The 18,516-nt window shown below is 34.4% G+C and overlaps 1 protein-coding gene across 4 annotated transcripts; it reads left to right on the top strand.

Annotated features, from left to right (window-relative positions):
- Positions 1 to 1,989: 1,989 nt before the first annotated feature.
- On the top strand, positions 1,990 to 18,275 carry LOC101252551 (cation-chloride cotransporter 1). Of its 4 annotated transcripts, none has more exons than XM_004233091.5 (13): positions 1,990 to 2,354; positions 4,310 to 4,456; positions 6,492 to 6,570; positions 9,199 to 9,290; positions 9,849 to 9,963; positions 10,242 to 10,342; positions 10,529 to 10,590; positions 10,791 to 11,018; positions 12,039 to 12,153; positions 12,307 to 12,501; positions 13,136 to 13,536; positions 14,555 to 14,716; positions 17,030 to 18,275. In XM_004233091.5, exons 1-13 carry the CDS (start codon positions 2,191 to 2,193, stop codon positions 18,106 to 18,108), a joined length of 2,940 nt encoding a protein of 979 aa, XP_004233139.1. In that variant the 5' UTR covers positions 1,990 to 2,190; the 3' UTR covers positions 18,109 to 18,275. The 4 variants fall into 4 exon arrangements, with proteins under 4 accessions (XP_004233139.1, XP_010316941.1, XP_010316942.1 ...); XM_010318639.4 differs by having other exon boundaries at positions 2,080 to 2,354; positions 4,310 to 4,463; XM_010318640.3 differs by lacking the exons at positions 1,990 to 2,354; positions 4,310 to 4,456 and adding an exon at positions 7,589 to 7,646 and having other exon boundaries at positions 6,513 to 6,570.
- The last annotated feature ends 241 nt before the right edge of the window (positions 18,276 to 18,516 follow it).

The following is an 18,516-nucleotide window of genomic DNA, read 5'->3' as shown; positions in this document are numbered from 1 at the left end:
ATTCAATAGTTAAGCGCCAAGTATTTTAAGAATATTTAAATAGTTTAAATTTAAAACCGTTAAATAAGTGATCAATTTTGAACCCAAAGGTGGATGACAAAGGTATTTTGAATCCAATAGGTGGGCGAAAAGGGTATTTTGGAGCCAATAGGTGGATGAAGGATAGTTTTGTATCATTTTCAATACTTTAAGGGTTTTTTGGCCCTTTTTCGTATTTACAATTTTTTCTCGCTTTACACACTCACAAACGCATTTTATACACTTGTGTGTTTATATAAAAGCAAAAAGGAGCGAGCTAGAGCTTGAGGGAGAGAGGCGACTGAAAAATAGTTTGCTATAGTGCAAAATTAAATTAAAATATGTTGATAGCATTTAATTCACTTTATTAATTTGCTATTATATTTAATTTTTCTTAAATTTAAATATTGGCGTATAGTTTAAATTAGAGAATATTATATATACGAGATTAAATTAAAATATATATTTATATATTATACCTTTTTAAGTATTATTAGTTATTACTCTAATTTTTTGTTTTTAGAAAGGACAAAAACTTGAATGCCATGTGTAACATCGCTTTTGTCATTCCAAAATTGAAGTGCAATATAAATTCACGAATGATGTATAATATTTTAAAGGACTTCTAATTGTTTACTATATCACATTACTTTATTTTTATACTTGCATTTATATTTTTTTATATATATGAATAATAAAAGGATTAGTGAGTAGGAGATAATCAAACATACATGTTTCTTGTCATTCAAATTTAAATTTATTGGATATAATCTGACAGTAATATGACTATTATGTTACCTTAAAGCTTATAATCACACTTGTTTTTTCATGTTTTATCTTTTTTTTTTTAAAAAAAAAATTCTATTTTTGTTCTTCCTTTTACTACAAAAATACAAATAAAATATTTTTTTCCACTATTTTTATTTAGTTATGATTAAGTTTGAAGAGTTAAAAATTGGATTTAATTATTTGACATGGCTGTCTTAATATATTTGCACTCTCTCAAATGATGATTAAAATTATTTGAAACTGATAAGAGAAAGTTGCTCGGATGGTAAACACTCCTTACTTTTAATTCGAAAGTTATAAATCCGAATTATTAATAAAATAAAAAGGATGAAAACTCTTATGAAATAGTATAAAACAATATTACTTGAAGGTTGCTTCTGTGAATATCAAAATCTTTAGTCTTTTTTTTTCATGTTATTAATTAACATAATAACACGCATTTAAAACAAAGACGAGTTTCGAACTTATTTTCTATTGTTACAATTTTTTAAATGTTCTGTGCAAAACTTAGAAAGTAAGTAAAAAATTATATTGTGAATTTCTAGATAGTCAAAACTTAATTGAGGTCCAATCAATGTTCAAGAGATAAAAACTTGAAACTATTTGGCCTTTTGATGCAATTTTGACAATACTACTAAACAAATGAGGAAAGCTTAATAAGGAAGGAAATGAAAAAAAAGAAGGAAATTTAGTCATATTTTAATATAGCTATCAAATACAATGTAGACAATTAATAAAATAATATTTTTTAAAAAATCAGTGTTTAAATGTAGAAATTTCAACTCATGCTGGAAATGCATTTTAGTTTTGAAAAGCAATTTAGAATTAATTATCACTTTTTTACTTTTTAAATCATATCCAAATACATAATAACATAAAATATTTAAACAAACACAACTCAATTTTATATCAAATAAAAAAAAAATTAAATTCAATGGCCAAACATGAAACACATACTCGCAAATCAAATGTACATTATAAGATTATGTTAAACCAATTTACCAAAAAAATAAAGTCAAAGATGTCATTTCATTTCAATAAAAACCATGGTCAAACGAAATAGTCAACGAGTGTCAAGTTTTTTTCTATCCCATTTCCCCCTCGAAGTCTTTGCACCTTTCATTTTGATCCAAACAGTTATGACTTCGTCAAAAAAAAGCCCTCATATTTTCCCTCCGTTTCAATTTCAGTCTCCTCTCCCAACTTGTCTCTTCTCTGTCTCCCTTTCTATCTCTCTACATATAAATAAATCATGAATTGTCAGATCTCTTTCTCCTCATTTCCATTTTCTGCACTGAATCGCAGCTTAAAAACCCCTTTTCTCGCGGTTAACACTTTCCGGTTTGGGTAGTTCAGACTTGACTGCTTTGAATTCGGGAGGCAATGGAAGGTGGAGAAGAGATTGAGATTGCGGAGGAAAATGAGTTCCCTTCAGTTATTGGACGAAAATACAGTCCAGTGGTGGCGCATGACAATGATAGTGCAGTTATTGAGATGTCTTCTGTTCGTCCCGGATCTTCCTCTTCTCTCCCCAACCACGATCTCAAGTATTTTCTCTTTCTCTATGTTTTCTCGTTTTGACTAGTATTGACTAGTAGTGTACTAATAGCTCTGGGATTTGATGGCACTGAATTATGAAATTTTTTACTTTGTTTTTTTTAAGCATTTAAGAATTTGAGAACAATTAATAGAGACCGTAAGTATTGATGTTAAATTTATGTCTGAGCTTACTTCTAAGTGTGGATTTGGGTCAACATTTCTTCCATTTATCATGTCTATTGTTTTCCACTTTGGTTGTTAGTTAGGTATGAAAGAAATTGTTTTTCATGAAAATATTTTCTAAGAAAATGAGTTTTTTTTTTTGGTATTATATACAGCAAAAAGTATTATCTTGAAAGTGTTTTAATCTAGACAAATACTATATGGAGTTGGGGGTGGAGAGTGATGGATGGGGATGGGAGCTATGGGGAAGGGGTGAAGATGAGGTGAGTTGGAAGCTGAGAAGGAAACAATCTTGTGAAACTTGTTTTTCCTACTTTTATTGGGGAAGTCATTTTCCTTCTTTGTTTTTTCTTTTATAAAGAAAATGTTTTCAAAAATACTAACGAACCAAACATAGGAAAATTGGAAAATATTTTCGTCTGTACCGAGCACATCCTCAATGTACATAGTTTGTCTTTGCCATGGTTTGGACATTGTTTTGTAGGTAAATGGGTCAGTGGAAATACTACTGAAATCTATGGTTAGGCTTTCATATTAGTATAATTACTTGAATGTTGTGGAACTATTTTCTCATCCATCCTCTCACTTATGTTTTGAAACTTCAAGGGCATAAAAGATTAACAATTTGACTCAAAGTCAATTCTCCTAATAAACTTTGATGAATTTGAAATATTAAGTATCTCTATTTAAATGTTGAGTATGTTAAATATTTCATTAGTATTACTTATAAAAAAGTTGCATTAATATGTACAAAGATTTTTTTTATTTTGAAATTGGCAACATGTTATATTCATCAACACCCCAAAAGGCCTGGTATATCATATCTACAAATACAGGCCTGGACAAAAACAAATATTTCATTAGTATTACTTATAAAAAAGTTGCATTAATATGTACAAAATATTCATCAACATCCCAAAAGGCCTGGTATATCATATCTACAAATACAGGCCTGGACAAAAACATACAAAGAGGCCAAGAAGTCTAGTAATGATTCTGCATCATCTACTAGCTGTTCTTAACACCAAAAATAAAAAAGAGAAATGCAGGAACTCCTGGTCTTCTGTATTGAACTGCTCTTGCTCTCGAAACATTTTGCATTCCTTTATTTCCAAATTGTACACCATATGCAAAGAGTATTGGCTCAATTGGAAATAGTGACATTCATCTATCAGTTATTTATCAACTAAATATACTAGTTCGGATTTGCTTCATTTGTGCGTTGTGAAGTAGATGCTGGTTCTCTCTGGGAATGCGAAACAAAAAAGCTTCATGATAAACTAGACCCAGTAGCTTCCATTTGATAACTCACATTTTAACTCTTTGATACTCTCTTAATGGAAGTGCTTACTTTCTTCGATCGCTCGAACATTATCACTTAGGGTTAAGAATATCTCAAAGCTTGCCTATGGATATACTTTTGGATGTTTGATAGCTTTCTCTACAAGTTTACAAGTTAATGTTTTAGATATTCTCTGCTCCTTGACCCCCCCCGACTATGTTTAAAAATTTAATATTTGTACACATTTAGTGAATTCTTTATTCATGCATGGTTTGAGCCAATACTACTGGTTCGGCTGTACCACTAGCTATTACTATAGATCCGTCCATGGTGCTCAACTGCTTACTCACATGCTCCAATACATTGGCTACATCCGCATGCCCACCATATTTTTTAATATTAAAGGGTTTGCAGATATCTAGACAAGAATTTTGTTTTGTCCCTTTCTTTTCTCTGGGAAATCATTTCAACCTTTATTCTGATTACACCATTTTTCAGGAACGTCAAAGTAGGTGTCCATCCAAATATGGCATCTGAAGAAAGAGACGAGTCATTATCCAATCATAGTAGCAATGGTCCTCAAAGAGAATCCAAACTGGAATTATTTGGCTTTGATTCTCTAGTAAATATTCTAGGTCTCAAGAGGTAAGAGGTACAAATTCTATGTCTCTTTTGTTTTATTTTCCACAAACTTCTATTCGCTGGTATGATATATTTCAGGAAACTCGTTTTTGCTCTCGTCATTTTTTACTTAATAACTTTCTTGAGATAGTTGCATTTTGACATCATTGGAGTAAATTTTAAGTTTTCTGGTGGGCAATGCAAATCAAAGTCAAGACACCAAAGCTCTTCCGTCTATCTAGAACGTACTTATAGTGCTTCCGGCTACCATCTCTGTTAGTCCAGCATGCTTTCCTCTCAGCAACGTTTCCTCCAAATTTCGTATATCTTTTACTTTCTTAGTCATATTGGGCTCTCAAAACTTTATCTGCGGATTTTCTTTAAGTGATTATTTGAGTTTCCTCATTTGAAGGTTAAATTTTTGATATACAAAGTATTCTTTCTAGCTAGAAAGCAACTAAAAATGTACATCAATAGTTTTTGATCACATTCTTGTACATATTTTGGTAGGGTAAATTTTTGTGTTTTTACTCATATTTCCTGTTATTCATTTTTATTGTCAAGACTCAAAATGGAGAGGAGAATGTTCTTTTCCTAGTTGAAATCGTGCGAGATTTTAGAAGGCAATGCATGTAGATTCAATTGGTCTGAAAGAAGAATAAATTTTGTTAATAAAATAAATTTAGGATGCAGAAATTTGTTGGGTTTCTGAACGCACTGAGATCAGTCAACATCTAATTCCATTCAAAAAATAAATGGAAATGCATTGTATCTCTATTTTTTTTGGTGCAAAGAGCAGTGTATAGAGGACATAGACCAACTTGTTGATTTGTTAGGAACTTTGTTACTTTTTTTAGTACCCTTAATGCTAGGGATACAATTTACCAGTTTCACAAAACAAAACAAAATATGAATACAACAATTTATCAAAGCATATGCAGTGTATAACTAACTCGGAGCTCAACAGGTTTTAAACTGTACTTGCGAATGAGGTTTATGCTCAACAAGTGTCAAAACTCAGCCAATGCATGCTAATCTATTCAAATAATAGTTCATGGTGTCAAATACACCCAAACAACTTACTACTGAACTTGGCTGGTTTGCTTTATGTGGCTGGTTACAAACAGTTCATGCGTCACTCAACACAACTTTTCGGAAAGAGGGTTATTTATATGCAGTAGGTGTTTCTCTACCTTCACAAGGTAGGGAAAAGGCTGCGTACACATGACCATCCTCAGAGCCCACTTGTGGGATTACACTAGGTATTATGTTGTTGTTATAGTAGGTATCTCCCGTGCAGCAGTGAGGAAGCAAACTGTGACCCCCCTCTTCTTCAATGCCTAGTGGCAGATGAAATACCATCACTATATCGTAATATATTCAGGATACCTTTTGTTATGGCATGCACAGTAAGGGAGCTATTTACCAGCTGGGTTTTGGGGGAATTAGAATATCATCTAGGAAGGTTTGGAACACAGTGCATGCTTGTGTTTGTTGGGTATTGTGGAAGGGAATGAATACCAGATGTTTCAAAGGGAAACGAGGGTGGTTTCAAGACCTAGCAGGCTCTTATTTCTGTTGATTAAGATGATGAGATCAAATATAATAGATAGTTATCCTGGCCAAGAATGTGTCTGATCGCACCCTAGTTAAGAAAAAGCCATGGAGTCTACTGTAAGGAAAATGAACTAAAAAGAAAGTAGATTATGGTTTACTATCCAAGCTTGCTTGCTTTAGGTAATTTGGACAGACAGGAGTCAATCCTAATGGAAAAGCAGAGTCATCTGGTAGATTTTGATACAAATGTTCTTTTTATGGTCGTTTTGGTTTAACATTCTGGATGTATATGGTTTAGAGTTTTATTTTGGTTGCAAAGCTCCGCTTTTGTTTTGTGGGAGACTGGATTTTGTACTGCAGTGTTCTTCCACCTCTTGTTTGCTTTTTGTATAAAATAAATTGTTTACTTGTCCAAAAAAATGTCCTTAACAACTACTTTCTAACTTCAGTTTTCTCTCAATTTTGTGGTTTTATAATGTTCTTATCAATCTTGTTGTTCCAGTATGACAGGGGATCAAATTCCCGCACCGTCTAGTCCAAGAGATGGTGAGGATATAACTCTCACGCTTGAGCAACCTAAGGTACTTGAACTAATTTGTTGAGCATCGTTTTATTTCCCTGAAGCTTTCCGTGCCATGCACAATTAAGACTGTATCATGTTCATAGAAGTCCTGAAGTAGAATTCACTTTCTTGATTCCCGTGGATTCATTTTCATCTCCTATGCCTATACCTAGTGGGAAAAATTGGGGACTTCCCTTTTCTGAATAAATAGTAAAGGACAGTAGGCTATATAGGGCTGTAAAATGGAGGTTATAAGAAGACAACAGTATGTAATACTTAAGGTTTTCGACTTAGAGTGTCACTATATAATTGTCAACTTTTAATCACACCATTCCAAATTCATTCTTTTATAAAAGTGTTAACATGCAATTACTCCCATTTTCTTGTGAGAGAATTTCCTTCTTATTGATTTATGAACATATTCGAGGTGATTTAAACTTCCTTTTCAAAAAAAAGGAAGAAAACGTTGGAGGTAATTTAGATGTCCTTATATAAGAAAAAAACATATTGGAGGTAATTTAAACTTTAAAAGCTGGTTCTTTTGATCCCTGATATAATACAAAGTTACCATTTTTTTTTAAAGAAGAAGCTGTTTCGTTATGATAGCTAGGATCTTTTCCAGTAATGTGGGAAACAAGTGGAGAAAAGAAACAGGATATCTTTAGTTTAGCTGTTCCTAGGTTTAGATTAATGTTTAAGTTGTTTAGCTGAGCAGTAGTTTGCTAGTTTTTTCATTTTTTCTACAATTCTGTGGAGAATTTATCTTAGGTTTAGATTAATGTTTAAGTTGTTTAGGAGCAGTAGTTTGCTAGTTTTTTCATTTTTTCTACAATTCTGTGGAGAATTTATCTTAGGTAAGTTATCTTTTGTTTCCCTGGATATCTGTAATCCTATTTGTCTTAGGAGTTCAGTTATAATTCAAACAATTAGTTTTATCCTTATTAGAAAAGGATTTTAGTCAGCTCATGAAAAAATATTCATATGGTGTTTAATTCTGTATGGGGAATTTTATTTTGATCTCCCAATGGTTTTCGCAGAACCTTTTATTGCTTATTTGGTGCTTTATGCAACCTTAACTGAGGAGGTTATTCCTAGGTAATTCTAGCTTCTTTGGTTTACTGCTTTATTTCATAGGTGCTTGAATGCTAATGGTTGGTGAATCCCCTCTATCCTCCACCAGCTATTGTTGGCTCACACTGAACTTCCTTAAAACCATTCTAGATTTAAATACATAGCTACTGCTTAGTTCTTTTTTGTCATCCCTCTATCAATCAGCCATTTGTCTCACACTGACTTCCTAAAGATTATTCCAGCTTTAGATATGTTGATAACTATGTTGTTGCATTATTCTTTATCTTGTAAAGAAGAAAGTGTGACTCACATGTTTGTTTCCAATAAGAGAGGATAGATGTGGAACTTGTTGATGAGCTTTAGATATGCAGCTAATTGCTTAGTTGCACTGTTCATTCTCTTGCAAAGAAAATGAGAGTGACTGTCAGATGTTTGTTTCCACAGAGAAAACATAGCTGTGAATTTTGTTGATGTATTCATGGTTTCATTGATGCTTGATCATTGTGGTTGGCATGCTTCCTCTGCGGACACCATTTTTCCTAAATAAACAAGCTGAGCTTTTAGATTTTATTGCAAAGAGGAAGATGTTGTAATCAAAAGAGAATAATAGAACACGCATAAATGAGTAACGATATGAGTGTTATCATACATCACTTTAATGACAACAAGGCCCCTAAAGGCATCTTTGATTTAGCTAACCATCTCTTATCATCACTCAGATTTGTTTCTAAAAGTAATTTTAATATTGTTTCTAAAATTCTAAGTGATCGAAACATCATAGGTTTCTTGTCCTAAAAAATAAAAAAACTGATTGGGGAGGGTCGCAAGCCTCTTAATCACACTATCAAGAAATAGAAAAAATAGCTTGAACTAAGAAACTCACGGGAAGAGGTATTTACTGATTGGATGACGAGATTCTTCTTATGTTGTGCTCAAACGAGGATTTTTGGCCTTGTGGTATTGGTATATAAACCCTTGCAGAATTCAAGAAAGACTCGAACAGATGTAACGGTCACAACAGGTCCCAATGCTTCTTTCCCCGGACGTTGTTGGTGAATGCACAAGGAGTAGTTTCTTAGAAAGACTTTGATATCATGTGAGGAAGAAGTTCTTTTGCTGCTTTTACTAGCTTGCTTTGATATCAGATGATTTTTTTTTTGTTTCAGAAATGGAAATCTCTGCATCCTACTATAGTGAAACACAAAATTTTGAACATTGTTATAACTTATAGGTTATCTACCCTCTCTCTTGCGTGTTTCCCTCCGATTCTAGCTTCTTTTGCTGATGTTTATTTATGGAGTTACTTTTTCCTGCTAAATACTGAACACAATGCAATATAGAGTTGTATATATCTGCAGTTTCTAGTTCAATCTTCACTTAATTTCAACTTGTTATCTCCTATGCTGTCAATTTGTCTTATAACCTTCACATGTTCTTTTATCTTGTGTGTCAACATTTGAAAATAAGACTTTGACAATGCTTGGACGTACCTGGATAGTTAATTTTTGTATTGATGGGTTGCTTAAAGAAGCTCTTGAGTGCATTTTAATCATCTCTATATGTGAATTTTTTGAAGCCAACTGCTGATAAATCTGGCACGCTGATGGGAGTGTTTATGCCATGCTTGCAAAATATTTTGGGGATCATCTACTACATTAGATTTTCGTGGTAAGTTTGCTTACTATCTAATGTATCATGTGATTTATATCAAACTCTTTTTTGGTTAAAGTTTCATGTCTTAATAAAAGTGGACTGGTTCTGTATTCCTAAACGGGCACCTCAAGGACTATGGTGAACCTGCTTTTCAGTTTCAATACTACACATTTTGCATGTTATACTTGCATCTTGCTGGTTTCTCTTACTATATGGAAGTTTGGTGGGTGATGTTCAAGCAATTTAGTCTACATTACTATAGTACCAATCAGCTCTTCTCGTTACTCCAGAAAGGCGTGGTTATACTGGTATCATGAAATACTCAAACTGATCTGCTCCTGCCCCCACCTTTGACATTTTCTAATATAGAAATTAATTACTGTGAGTAGAGATAGAAGGGGAGAAAAGTTATCTTCAGGTAAGATAAGGAAGTGAAAAGGAACAGGAGAAGGGAACAATGAACAAATGCACCCACTACCTATGATCTACTACTGTTAGTTTGATGATATCCTTTTTCGCTCCAACTCAAATAACCACTCTATTTGTGTTGGTTTGTTTTTGTGTATACTGCAGGATTGTTGGTATGGCAGGCATTGGCGAGTCATTGTTGCTGGTTGTGTTCTGTGGATCATGTACATTCCTGACCACGATATCATTAAGTGCTATTGCAAGCAATGGTGCCATGAAGGTGGGAAAAAAATCATCAGATACAACTTCTGTGCAGATTAAAAGGATAGATTTTTAATTTCGTTTCCAGTATAACAAGCTTGCTTTGATATGTGTATCTCTGTTGCCCAGCATTGGCTAGACAATAATATGGATGAATTCTGTGTCTGTCATTCCACCTTATGTAAAAGCTCAACCCGTTAGAGAGAGCATACTTTTAATTACTTAACTATGTGTTTCAACGATCTCCTTGTAGCTTATTTGTTAAGTGATATCCTAGATTTGTTTTCTCTAATCTAGGGTGGTGGCCCTTACTATCTCATTGGTCGTGCATTGGGTCCAGAAGTTGGTGTCAGCATTGGGCTCTGTTTTTTCCTTGGGAATGCAATTGCTGGTGCAATGTGAGTATACATCTGATGTTATATTTTTGTGTGAAGGAACTACTTACTTAGCTGGGGTGTGGGGGTGTGGGTGGGGGTGGGTGGGTGGGTGTGTATGCCAATGTAGGTTAAGTTGCTTCATTATTTCAAACTATCTACAAAAAGATTTTGTGTTGATGCCTGCTCTTATATGTTCCTGCCGGTTAGGTATGTACTGGGAGCCGTAGAGACTTTTCTAAATGCTGTACCAAGTGCGGGCATCTTTAGAGGTATTCCTTAAATGAGATTGAACTTTTATGATTTAGAAAATGGCTTGGTGTTGTCTGTACTTCTACGGTAAAACCATCTGATATCCTTCTGGCTTTATCATAACATTGATACAAGTAACTTATTGTTGATTTTTGATGGATAGTACTGTATTATTTTCAAATTCATTTGTATATCTGAACTTCATTTGTCATCAATGCAGAAACTATCACACGAGTTAATGGCACAGATATTGCAGAGCCCATTACAAGTCCAAGTTTGCATGACCTGCAAATTTATGGGATTGTTGTATCTATTCTTCTCTGCTTTGTCGTGTTTGGTGGAGTAAAAATGATCAATCGCGTTGCACCTGCATTTCTTGTCCCTGTTTTGTTCTCATTGCTTTGCATATTTGTCGGCATCTTTTCTGCGAGGCATGATCATCCAGCAGGTTTATGTTGTCTATGCCTTATTCTTATTCTTTCCTGTCTTACTTGAGAGTTTTTTTTAAAACTGTGTGTTATTCTTATGTGCTATACACTTCCCTTGCATACTCCCTCTGTTTCATTTTAGGTGACTTACATTTTTTAATTTGTTTCGGAAAGAATAACTACTTTCTTGGTTTGGAAATTCTGTAACTTTAAACTTCCTATTTTACTATTAATTACATTCTCTTATTGTTGAAAATTGTCCTAACATGTTCAAGACCACGAATTCTCAAGTACTTTTGGTATGTGACAAAAGTTTTACTTTCTTTCTTAAATTTCTTGCCTAGTCAAACACTACATTCATCAGCTTTCGCTCTGTTAGTGGAGTCTATAGTGTACTGGTATTATTGAAATGGTTTTTAGTTCTTGATCTTAATTTGGTATCTCAACCTCGTTTATTTTCACTATTTTATGTTGCTTTAGTGATGAGCCTTCAGTAGTTCATACACCAATCTAGTTAATTTTATTAGCTTGAGGTCATCATGGAGTATAGTAAAGTCAAACATTGTTGTTTCTTTCCTTTGAACAAATTGCATCTTTGAAGCCATATATGGAAGTCAAGGGCTACATATTATTGATGATAAGCTGTAGAATACCAATTAATTACTGGTTTTGCTAATAAGAATAATGATTCTGAAGAACTATGAATCCAGGCAAAATATAGCTAACTTGGAAAGGCAATCAAGTAACATCAAAATCGTAAAACCACTACAAAAGAACTAGAGAAAGTTACCCAAAAGTAGTATAAAGTAAAGTAAAGATGGGTTCCTGTGTCATGATATCTCGAGGACTGGTGTAAAGTAAAGATGATTTAATTTTTGTGAATTATCTCTTTATTGATGGATATAGAAGATTCATATGGTCAATCCCAGAGGTATTTGCAAAAGTGTTACGTATGTCTGTTCTCCCTGAAGTTTTAATACTCATGGTTGTCATTTCTCATGTGACACCACCTTTTTACTCTGTTGCTATGCATGGTACAGTGGGGATCACAGGGTTGAGTTTGGAATCTTTCAAAAACAACTGGGGGTCTGCTTATCAGATGACTAATAATGCTGGAATTCCAGATCCCAATGGCGACATATACTGGAATTTTAAGTAAGTCATACAATTATTTTTGTTGGTTCCTTTATTTTGCACCATCTTTTTGCTAGGATTAGTTATTTGTTCTTCTTTCTGCCGTTTACTTCAATGTGCATACTGAAAGCATTTAGAACCAAGTCTTAACATTTATTTCCTTCTCCATGTTAGTGCATTGGTAGGTCTCTTCTTCCCTGCTGTAACTGGGATCATGGCAGGTTCGAACCGTTCGGCATCTCTAAAGGACACTCAACGTGCAATTCCTGTTGGGACCTTAGCTGCAACTTTGACTACCACCAGTTTATATCTGGTTTCTGTGCTACTATTCGGAGCTGTTGCAACTAGAGATAAGCTTTTGACTGATAGGTAATATGAACTTATGAAGTACTTTATGATACATTATCATACTTCTGGTACTGTCCTTGTTCCTATCTACACATTGCAGTTTTGAGTGATGAGGTTATTTAAATTGAGTGTTGGGTATAATTGGTCGAGAAAGATATAGTAACAACAACTCTAAGTCAACTCCAAGCAAGTTGAGATCTCCATATGGATCCTGGGCCCTCTTTAGCCATGTCACTCCATGTAGTGCAATTTTCTAACTTTATTTTAAATTAAGTTGGGCTGGCTGGGTGGGGAGTGGGTTAAAAGTCTTAAGATACCTCTTCTTCTATAGTGGAATCATCAAAATACTAAGATACTTTATTTCTTTTAGAAGTTCTAAAACTCGGTTTAGCGCTTGATGTGAGATACTTTTAAGAGGAACACCTCTCTATAGTCTCTCCATTTTTGGGAAAGGAAAAAGAGGAAGGTATGAGGTGAGGAAGTTAAAAAAAAAAGGAAAGGTAAAGGTTATTTCCCTTTACGCAGCAGTTGCAAATGATGACATTCTACCTGAAACTGCATCTAACTGATTATTTGAGGATGCTTAATGGTATTTAGTTCACTATCAATAAAATTTAAATTGGTATTCACTGCATTACTAAAACTATTTGTGCAGGTTATTATCTGCTACAGTTGCCTGGCCATTTCCGGCTATTGTTTATGTTGGTATAATCCTCTCAACCTTGGGGGCAGCCCTTCAAAGCCTTACTGGTGCTCCACGTCTCCTTGCAGCGATTGCAAATGATGAAATTCTACCTGTTCTTAACTATTTTAAAGTGGCAGATGGACATGAGCCTCATGTGGCTACTCTCTTCACTGCCATCATCTGCATTGGTTGTGTTGTAATCGGGAATCTAGATCTTGTCTCACCTACTACAACAATGTTTTACCTCGTATGCTATGCTGGCGTGAACTTATCCTGCTTCCTTCTGGATCTGTTAGATGCTCCCAGCTGGCGACCTCGGTGGAAATTTCACCACTGGAGCCTCTCTCTTGTTGGAGCATTACTTTGTATAGGTATCTTCTTAGCTGCAGCTGTTGTACAATAGTTATATTTTCTTAATTATGGATAATATAGATGGAAACAACTAAATCATTAATCCTAATGGGGATTTCATTGACTGTGTTAAGGGCCTCCAAAGGATTTCTATAAGAGTTTTGGTTTGCTTTGACCCCTTTGACTTAAATATTATGAAGAAAGTTCAATTCTAAGCTATTTACTGGTCGAAGATTATGGATTATCTCAATTTATAAGTTTCAAACAACTTTATTCTTTCGACCACGGACCACCTAAAAAGTTTCTCTTTGAATTTTTTTTCCCGTCTTAGCATTTCATGATCATCTGAAATGTTCATGTTTTTTTCAAACCCCCCCTTCTTTTTTCTGGATACATATGCTAATCAAATGTCCCTATGGTCATTGTCACTTCCATACTTTTTTTAACTACAAGTAGGTCATTTTGATGATCCAAATAAATTAGACAGGGATCTTATTTATATCCTCATAGCTCTTCCTTCCTTTACTACTTTTATTTTGTGGTGTTTATTCTATCCTTTTCTCTTCTATTTGTCATGTGTGATACTGCCGGAGTCCTGCTCATCCTTTTTATTTGAGAACCTTGTGAAATGACCTTGTTGCTCTCCCTTTCTGCCTCATATACTGTAGCATTTGGGCTGGCTTCAACAGATTTTATTATGTATTAAAACATTTAAATGTCATTCTTGCTTGGGTAAATCCTTGCCAGGAGAAGATAATTCATTCTGTTGAGTGGCACTTCCCAGATTATCAAATCTTCATCATGTTGTGGCCTTCATTTGCTAAACTTGACTTTGCACCCCTGCTACCCTATCCTAAAATTGATTTAATAGTGAAGACACTCTAGTTTGCTTTCCTATGATTTATCCTATATTTGCACTTTTTATTGTGAAGTTGGCTAGAGTAGGCGCTATAGACAAGCTACAGAGGTAGTCACCATACCTTGAAATCAATGTTTTCACTCATCTGATTTGTTTTCTTTTCTACTGTTCATTTACAGTGACCATGTTTTTGATTTCCTGGGCATTCACCATTGTATCACTTGCCCTAGCAAGCCTCATATATTATTACGTTAGTATAAAGGGGAAAGCAGGAGACTGGGGTGACGGTTTTAAGAGTGCGTATTTTCAGCTTGCTCTTCGCAGTTTGCGATCTTTGGGAGGTATGTATGAGTATCTTTTTATAGTTTACACAGCTCACATTCTTTTGTACTGCTCTTTTCTTGTTTTCTCAGAACTCCCTGTTTCCTCCCATGTGTCATCTATATTTGGGCAAGATTGAGTGAGGGAAATACAAAAGCTAAGATTTTCACTGAAGGGGCCATAATGTACTCATTGTGATAGTTTTTTTTCCTATTAGTTTATGAGAAATTTTGTTACGTGTCCAGATCGTTATGTTGCATTTTTGTTCCATTTGATATAAAAATTCAAAATTTTACGAGAGAAATATGAAAGGACATCATTATCAAAATAAGAAATATGAAAGGACATGTGAAACTCTCACCACCTCTCATTTAATTGTTGATAGAGTTAGGGCAATTGTGGTAATTTGCAGTTTTCATATACTCCCTTTGTCCAACAGAAGTTATCCACTATACTATTTTAGGATGTCCAACAATACTTGCCCACTTTATGAAATCAATGGATAATTTTTCACTTACTTCCTGCTTTACCCTTATCACTAATTATAGTCATTTCCCTATTAGATTTTTCAAGACACTGTTTTTATTATATTCAAAGGGTATTATAGTAAAATTACTCTTCTATTAATAGTTTCTTAAGAAGTGTGCAAAGTCAATAGTAAACAAGTATTGTTGGACAGAGGGAGTACGTTGCTTATGAGTTAAAAATCTGAAACTGTGTGACCTTGGGTCACTTACTTTGTAGTGGTTATTCCTCTCTAACAAAAATTCAATTACAGTAAAATCCCATTGCCCTGGTTCATATTATAATTAACTTGTATTACCTACTATATGGAGGTACATATAAGCTTAAAAAAAGAAACAAAAATAAAATATCCCTTTTGTCACCACCGCTAAACCAAAAGAATAGAATTTATTTTGTGGAAATTATATTTTTCAATTAAGTGGAGTCTCCATTTAACATCTCTTTATGTGGTTAATCTTTCACCCAAAAAACATTCTAGGAAAACTGTACTTTCTGATCGAAGAACTTTGAGAGGTTTCAGAAATAATATAGCTCGTAATTTTAACAAGAAAACGAGCAATGCCACAATAACAGGAAAAAAGAAATATTAGTGATTAAACAGGAGCATAGATGTCTTTTTTATGGGTATAGTTTGTGCTGTAAAGTAAGGAAAGGAGCCTTATGTGCGCATATTAGAGCAAGAAGGGGTATTATTGTATGTAATGTTGCTAAAGTAAATAATTAGTACCTGTAGTTTAGCCAACATTATATCCCTCTTTAGCTGAGGTACAAAAGAGTTGGAGGCCTAAATTTGTGAAAAAAATTCTGGCTATGGTGGGACCACTTATACTATAATATACCAATGATATATCTATTTTGGAGATGGTGATCATTTTGTTACTTATCTGTTTGTGCTCTAAAATTCTTGTTCGTTGTGCGATTGTATGAAGTCTAGTTAGCTAATTAGCAGCGTGAAGATTAGATGACTTTTATGTTATATGTACAGGCATGGCTTATTTATTGGTTACTCCCTGTAGAATTCTGAATCATGGATTTTGGCATCATACAATTTCTGTCTATGAAATTAATGAATTAGCACCTTTTAAAAAGATTTAAGTGTCTGTTTGAGTTATTCTTGAGCCATTTCTGTTCTTCACGTAGACACTGCTTGGTCGGTCCTACTGCTATGTAGTGTGCAAATGAACTTCTAAGATTGATTAGCTGAATGTGATATAATATAAGTTTTAGGGTAAGTACATCGTCAATCCCTTGAATCTGCTAATAAATATCATTTAGACACTCGGAACAATGACATGTTCCAATTGAGCACCTAAACACATGGTAAAGTGTTCCTATAAGATATCTCCGGCTCATTTTAAAAAGTTTCTACATGTGTTCACAAACATCCATTATGTAGATAAGTTAATCACATAAAGTGTGCATCCTTTTTTAATTATCCATATCAACATCGATGAGAATTGCATAAGGAATGTGTGAATATATTGGCTATTATTTGATTAAAAATGGAAAATAATGTGTATGAATATATTGGCTATTACTTGATTAAAAAGTAATAATAGGTACAGACTTTAAATGGCAAACCTTCTTTTATTCTTCACTTTTTGTATGGTTATTGGAATAGACTGAATCACTAGAAATTCACATACTTCCCTCGAGTACTTTAATGTATTAAGTTATTAATTGTACAAAACAGAGATTGAAGACTACAACTTTATCATTCAGGAATTTCTTTTCTTGGTTCACTATGTTTAAAAATGTAAGATTTTATATTTGTATGATCCTATTGAAACATTCTATTGCATATGCAGCAAACCAGGTACATCCGAAAAACTGGTATCCTATCCCACTTATATTTTGTCGTCCGTGGGGCAAGCTGCCAGAAAATGTGCCTTGCCATCCAAAGCTTGCCGACTTTGCCAACTGCATGAAGAAAAAAGGCAGGGGAATGTCCATCTTTGTCTCTATTATCGATGGAGACTACCATGAACGTGCTGAGGATGCTAAGGACGCTTGCAAGGAACTAAGTACCTATATTGACTACAAGCAATGTGAAGGTGTAGCTGAGATTGTTGTTGCCCCAAGCATGTCTGAAGGCTTTCGAGGCATTGTTCAGACTATGGGTCTCGGAAATCTCAAGCCAAATATAATCGTTATGCGGTACCCTGAGATTTGGCGACGTGAAAATTTGACTGATATTCCTGCTACCTTTGTTGGAATAATTAATGACTGCATTGTTGCGAACAAGGCTGTTGTCATTGTCAAGGGTCTCGACGAATGGCCTAATGAGTACCAAAGACAGTATGGTACCATCGATTTATACTGGATAGTGAGAGATGGTGGTCTCATGCTTCTACTCTCTCAGCTCCTCCTTACAAAAGATAGCTTTGAAGGCTGTAAGATACAGGTGTTCTGCATTGCAGAGGAAGATTCTGATGCAGAGGGATTGAAGGCTGATGTAAAGAAGTTTCTTTATGACCTCCGGATGCAAGCTGAAGTTATTGTCATTTCCATGAAGTCATGGGAAGCCGAAGGGGAGCAGCAAGAATCTGTCGAAGCATTCAGTGCTGCACGACGGAGAGTTGCCAGTTACTTGGAAGAAATGAAAGAGCAAGCACAGAGAGACCGGACTCCGTTGATGGCTGATGGAAAGCCTGTGTTTGTTGAAGAACAACAAGTAGAGAAATTCCTTTACACCACTCTAAAGCTGAACTTAATGGTACAGAAATACTCGAGAATGGCTTCCGTCGTGCTTGTAAGCTTACCTCCTCCACCTCTCAATCATCCTGCAACCTTCTACATGGAATACATGGATCTGCTGGTTGAAAATATACCAAGACTCTTGATTGTTCGTGGATATCATAAAGATGTTGTCACTTTATTCACGTAGTTCTTGTTCATGTACTTGTATAATTTTTTGTTGCTTTAGCTAAGAACTCCCAATTTATTTGCCTTTTAACATTTTCCTTTTTTCTTTTACTGCCCTTCACAACCAAGAGGGGTTTACAATTGTATAATTCTTTATATTAAGGGGCACACTGGACCAAAATTTTGCTAGCGATGAGATCTCAAGTGGACTATTTGCTTAGACAACATATTCCGCGTCCTATATACAATACTCCCTCTGTTTTTACTTATTTGTCTAGTTTTGACTTGACACGAGATTTAAGAAAATAAAAAAGATTTAAATCTTATCGTTTAAATTAAAAATATGTGAGATGTCTTCAATCTCATGATTTGTGGAAAGTTCGAACTAAGAAGTTAAGTTTTGACGATCTTATCAACAAGCTGCAGTCCA

This window comes from Solanum lycopersicum, chromosome 2 (assembly GCF_036512215.1).
Source record: "Solanum lycopersicum chromosome 2, SLM_r2.1".
Taxonomy (NCBI): domain Eukaryota; kingdom Viridiplantae; phylum Streptophyta; class Magnoliopsida; order Solanales; family Solanaceae; genus Solanum; species Solanum lycopersicum.
Note: the sequence above shows the minus strand (reverse complement) of the source record. Positions and strands in the feature narration are given on the sequence as shown.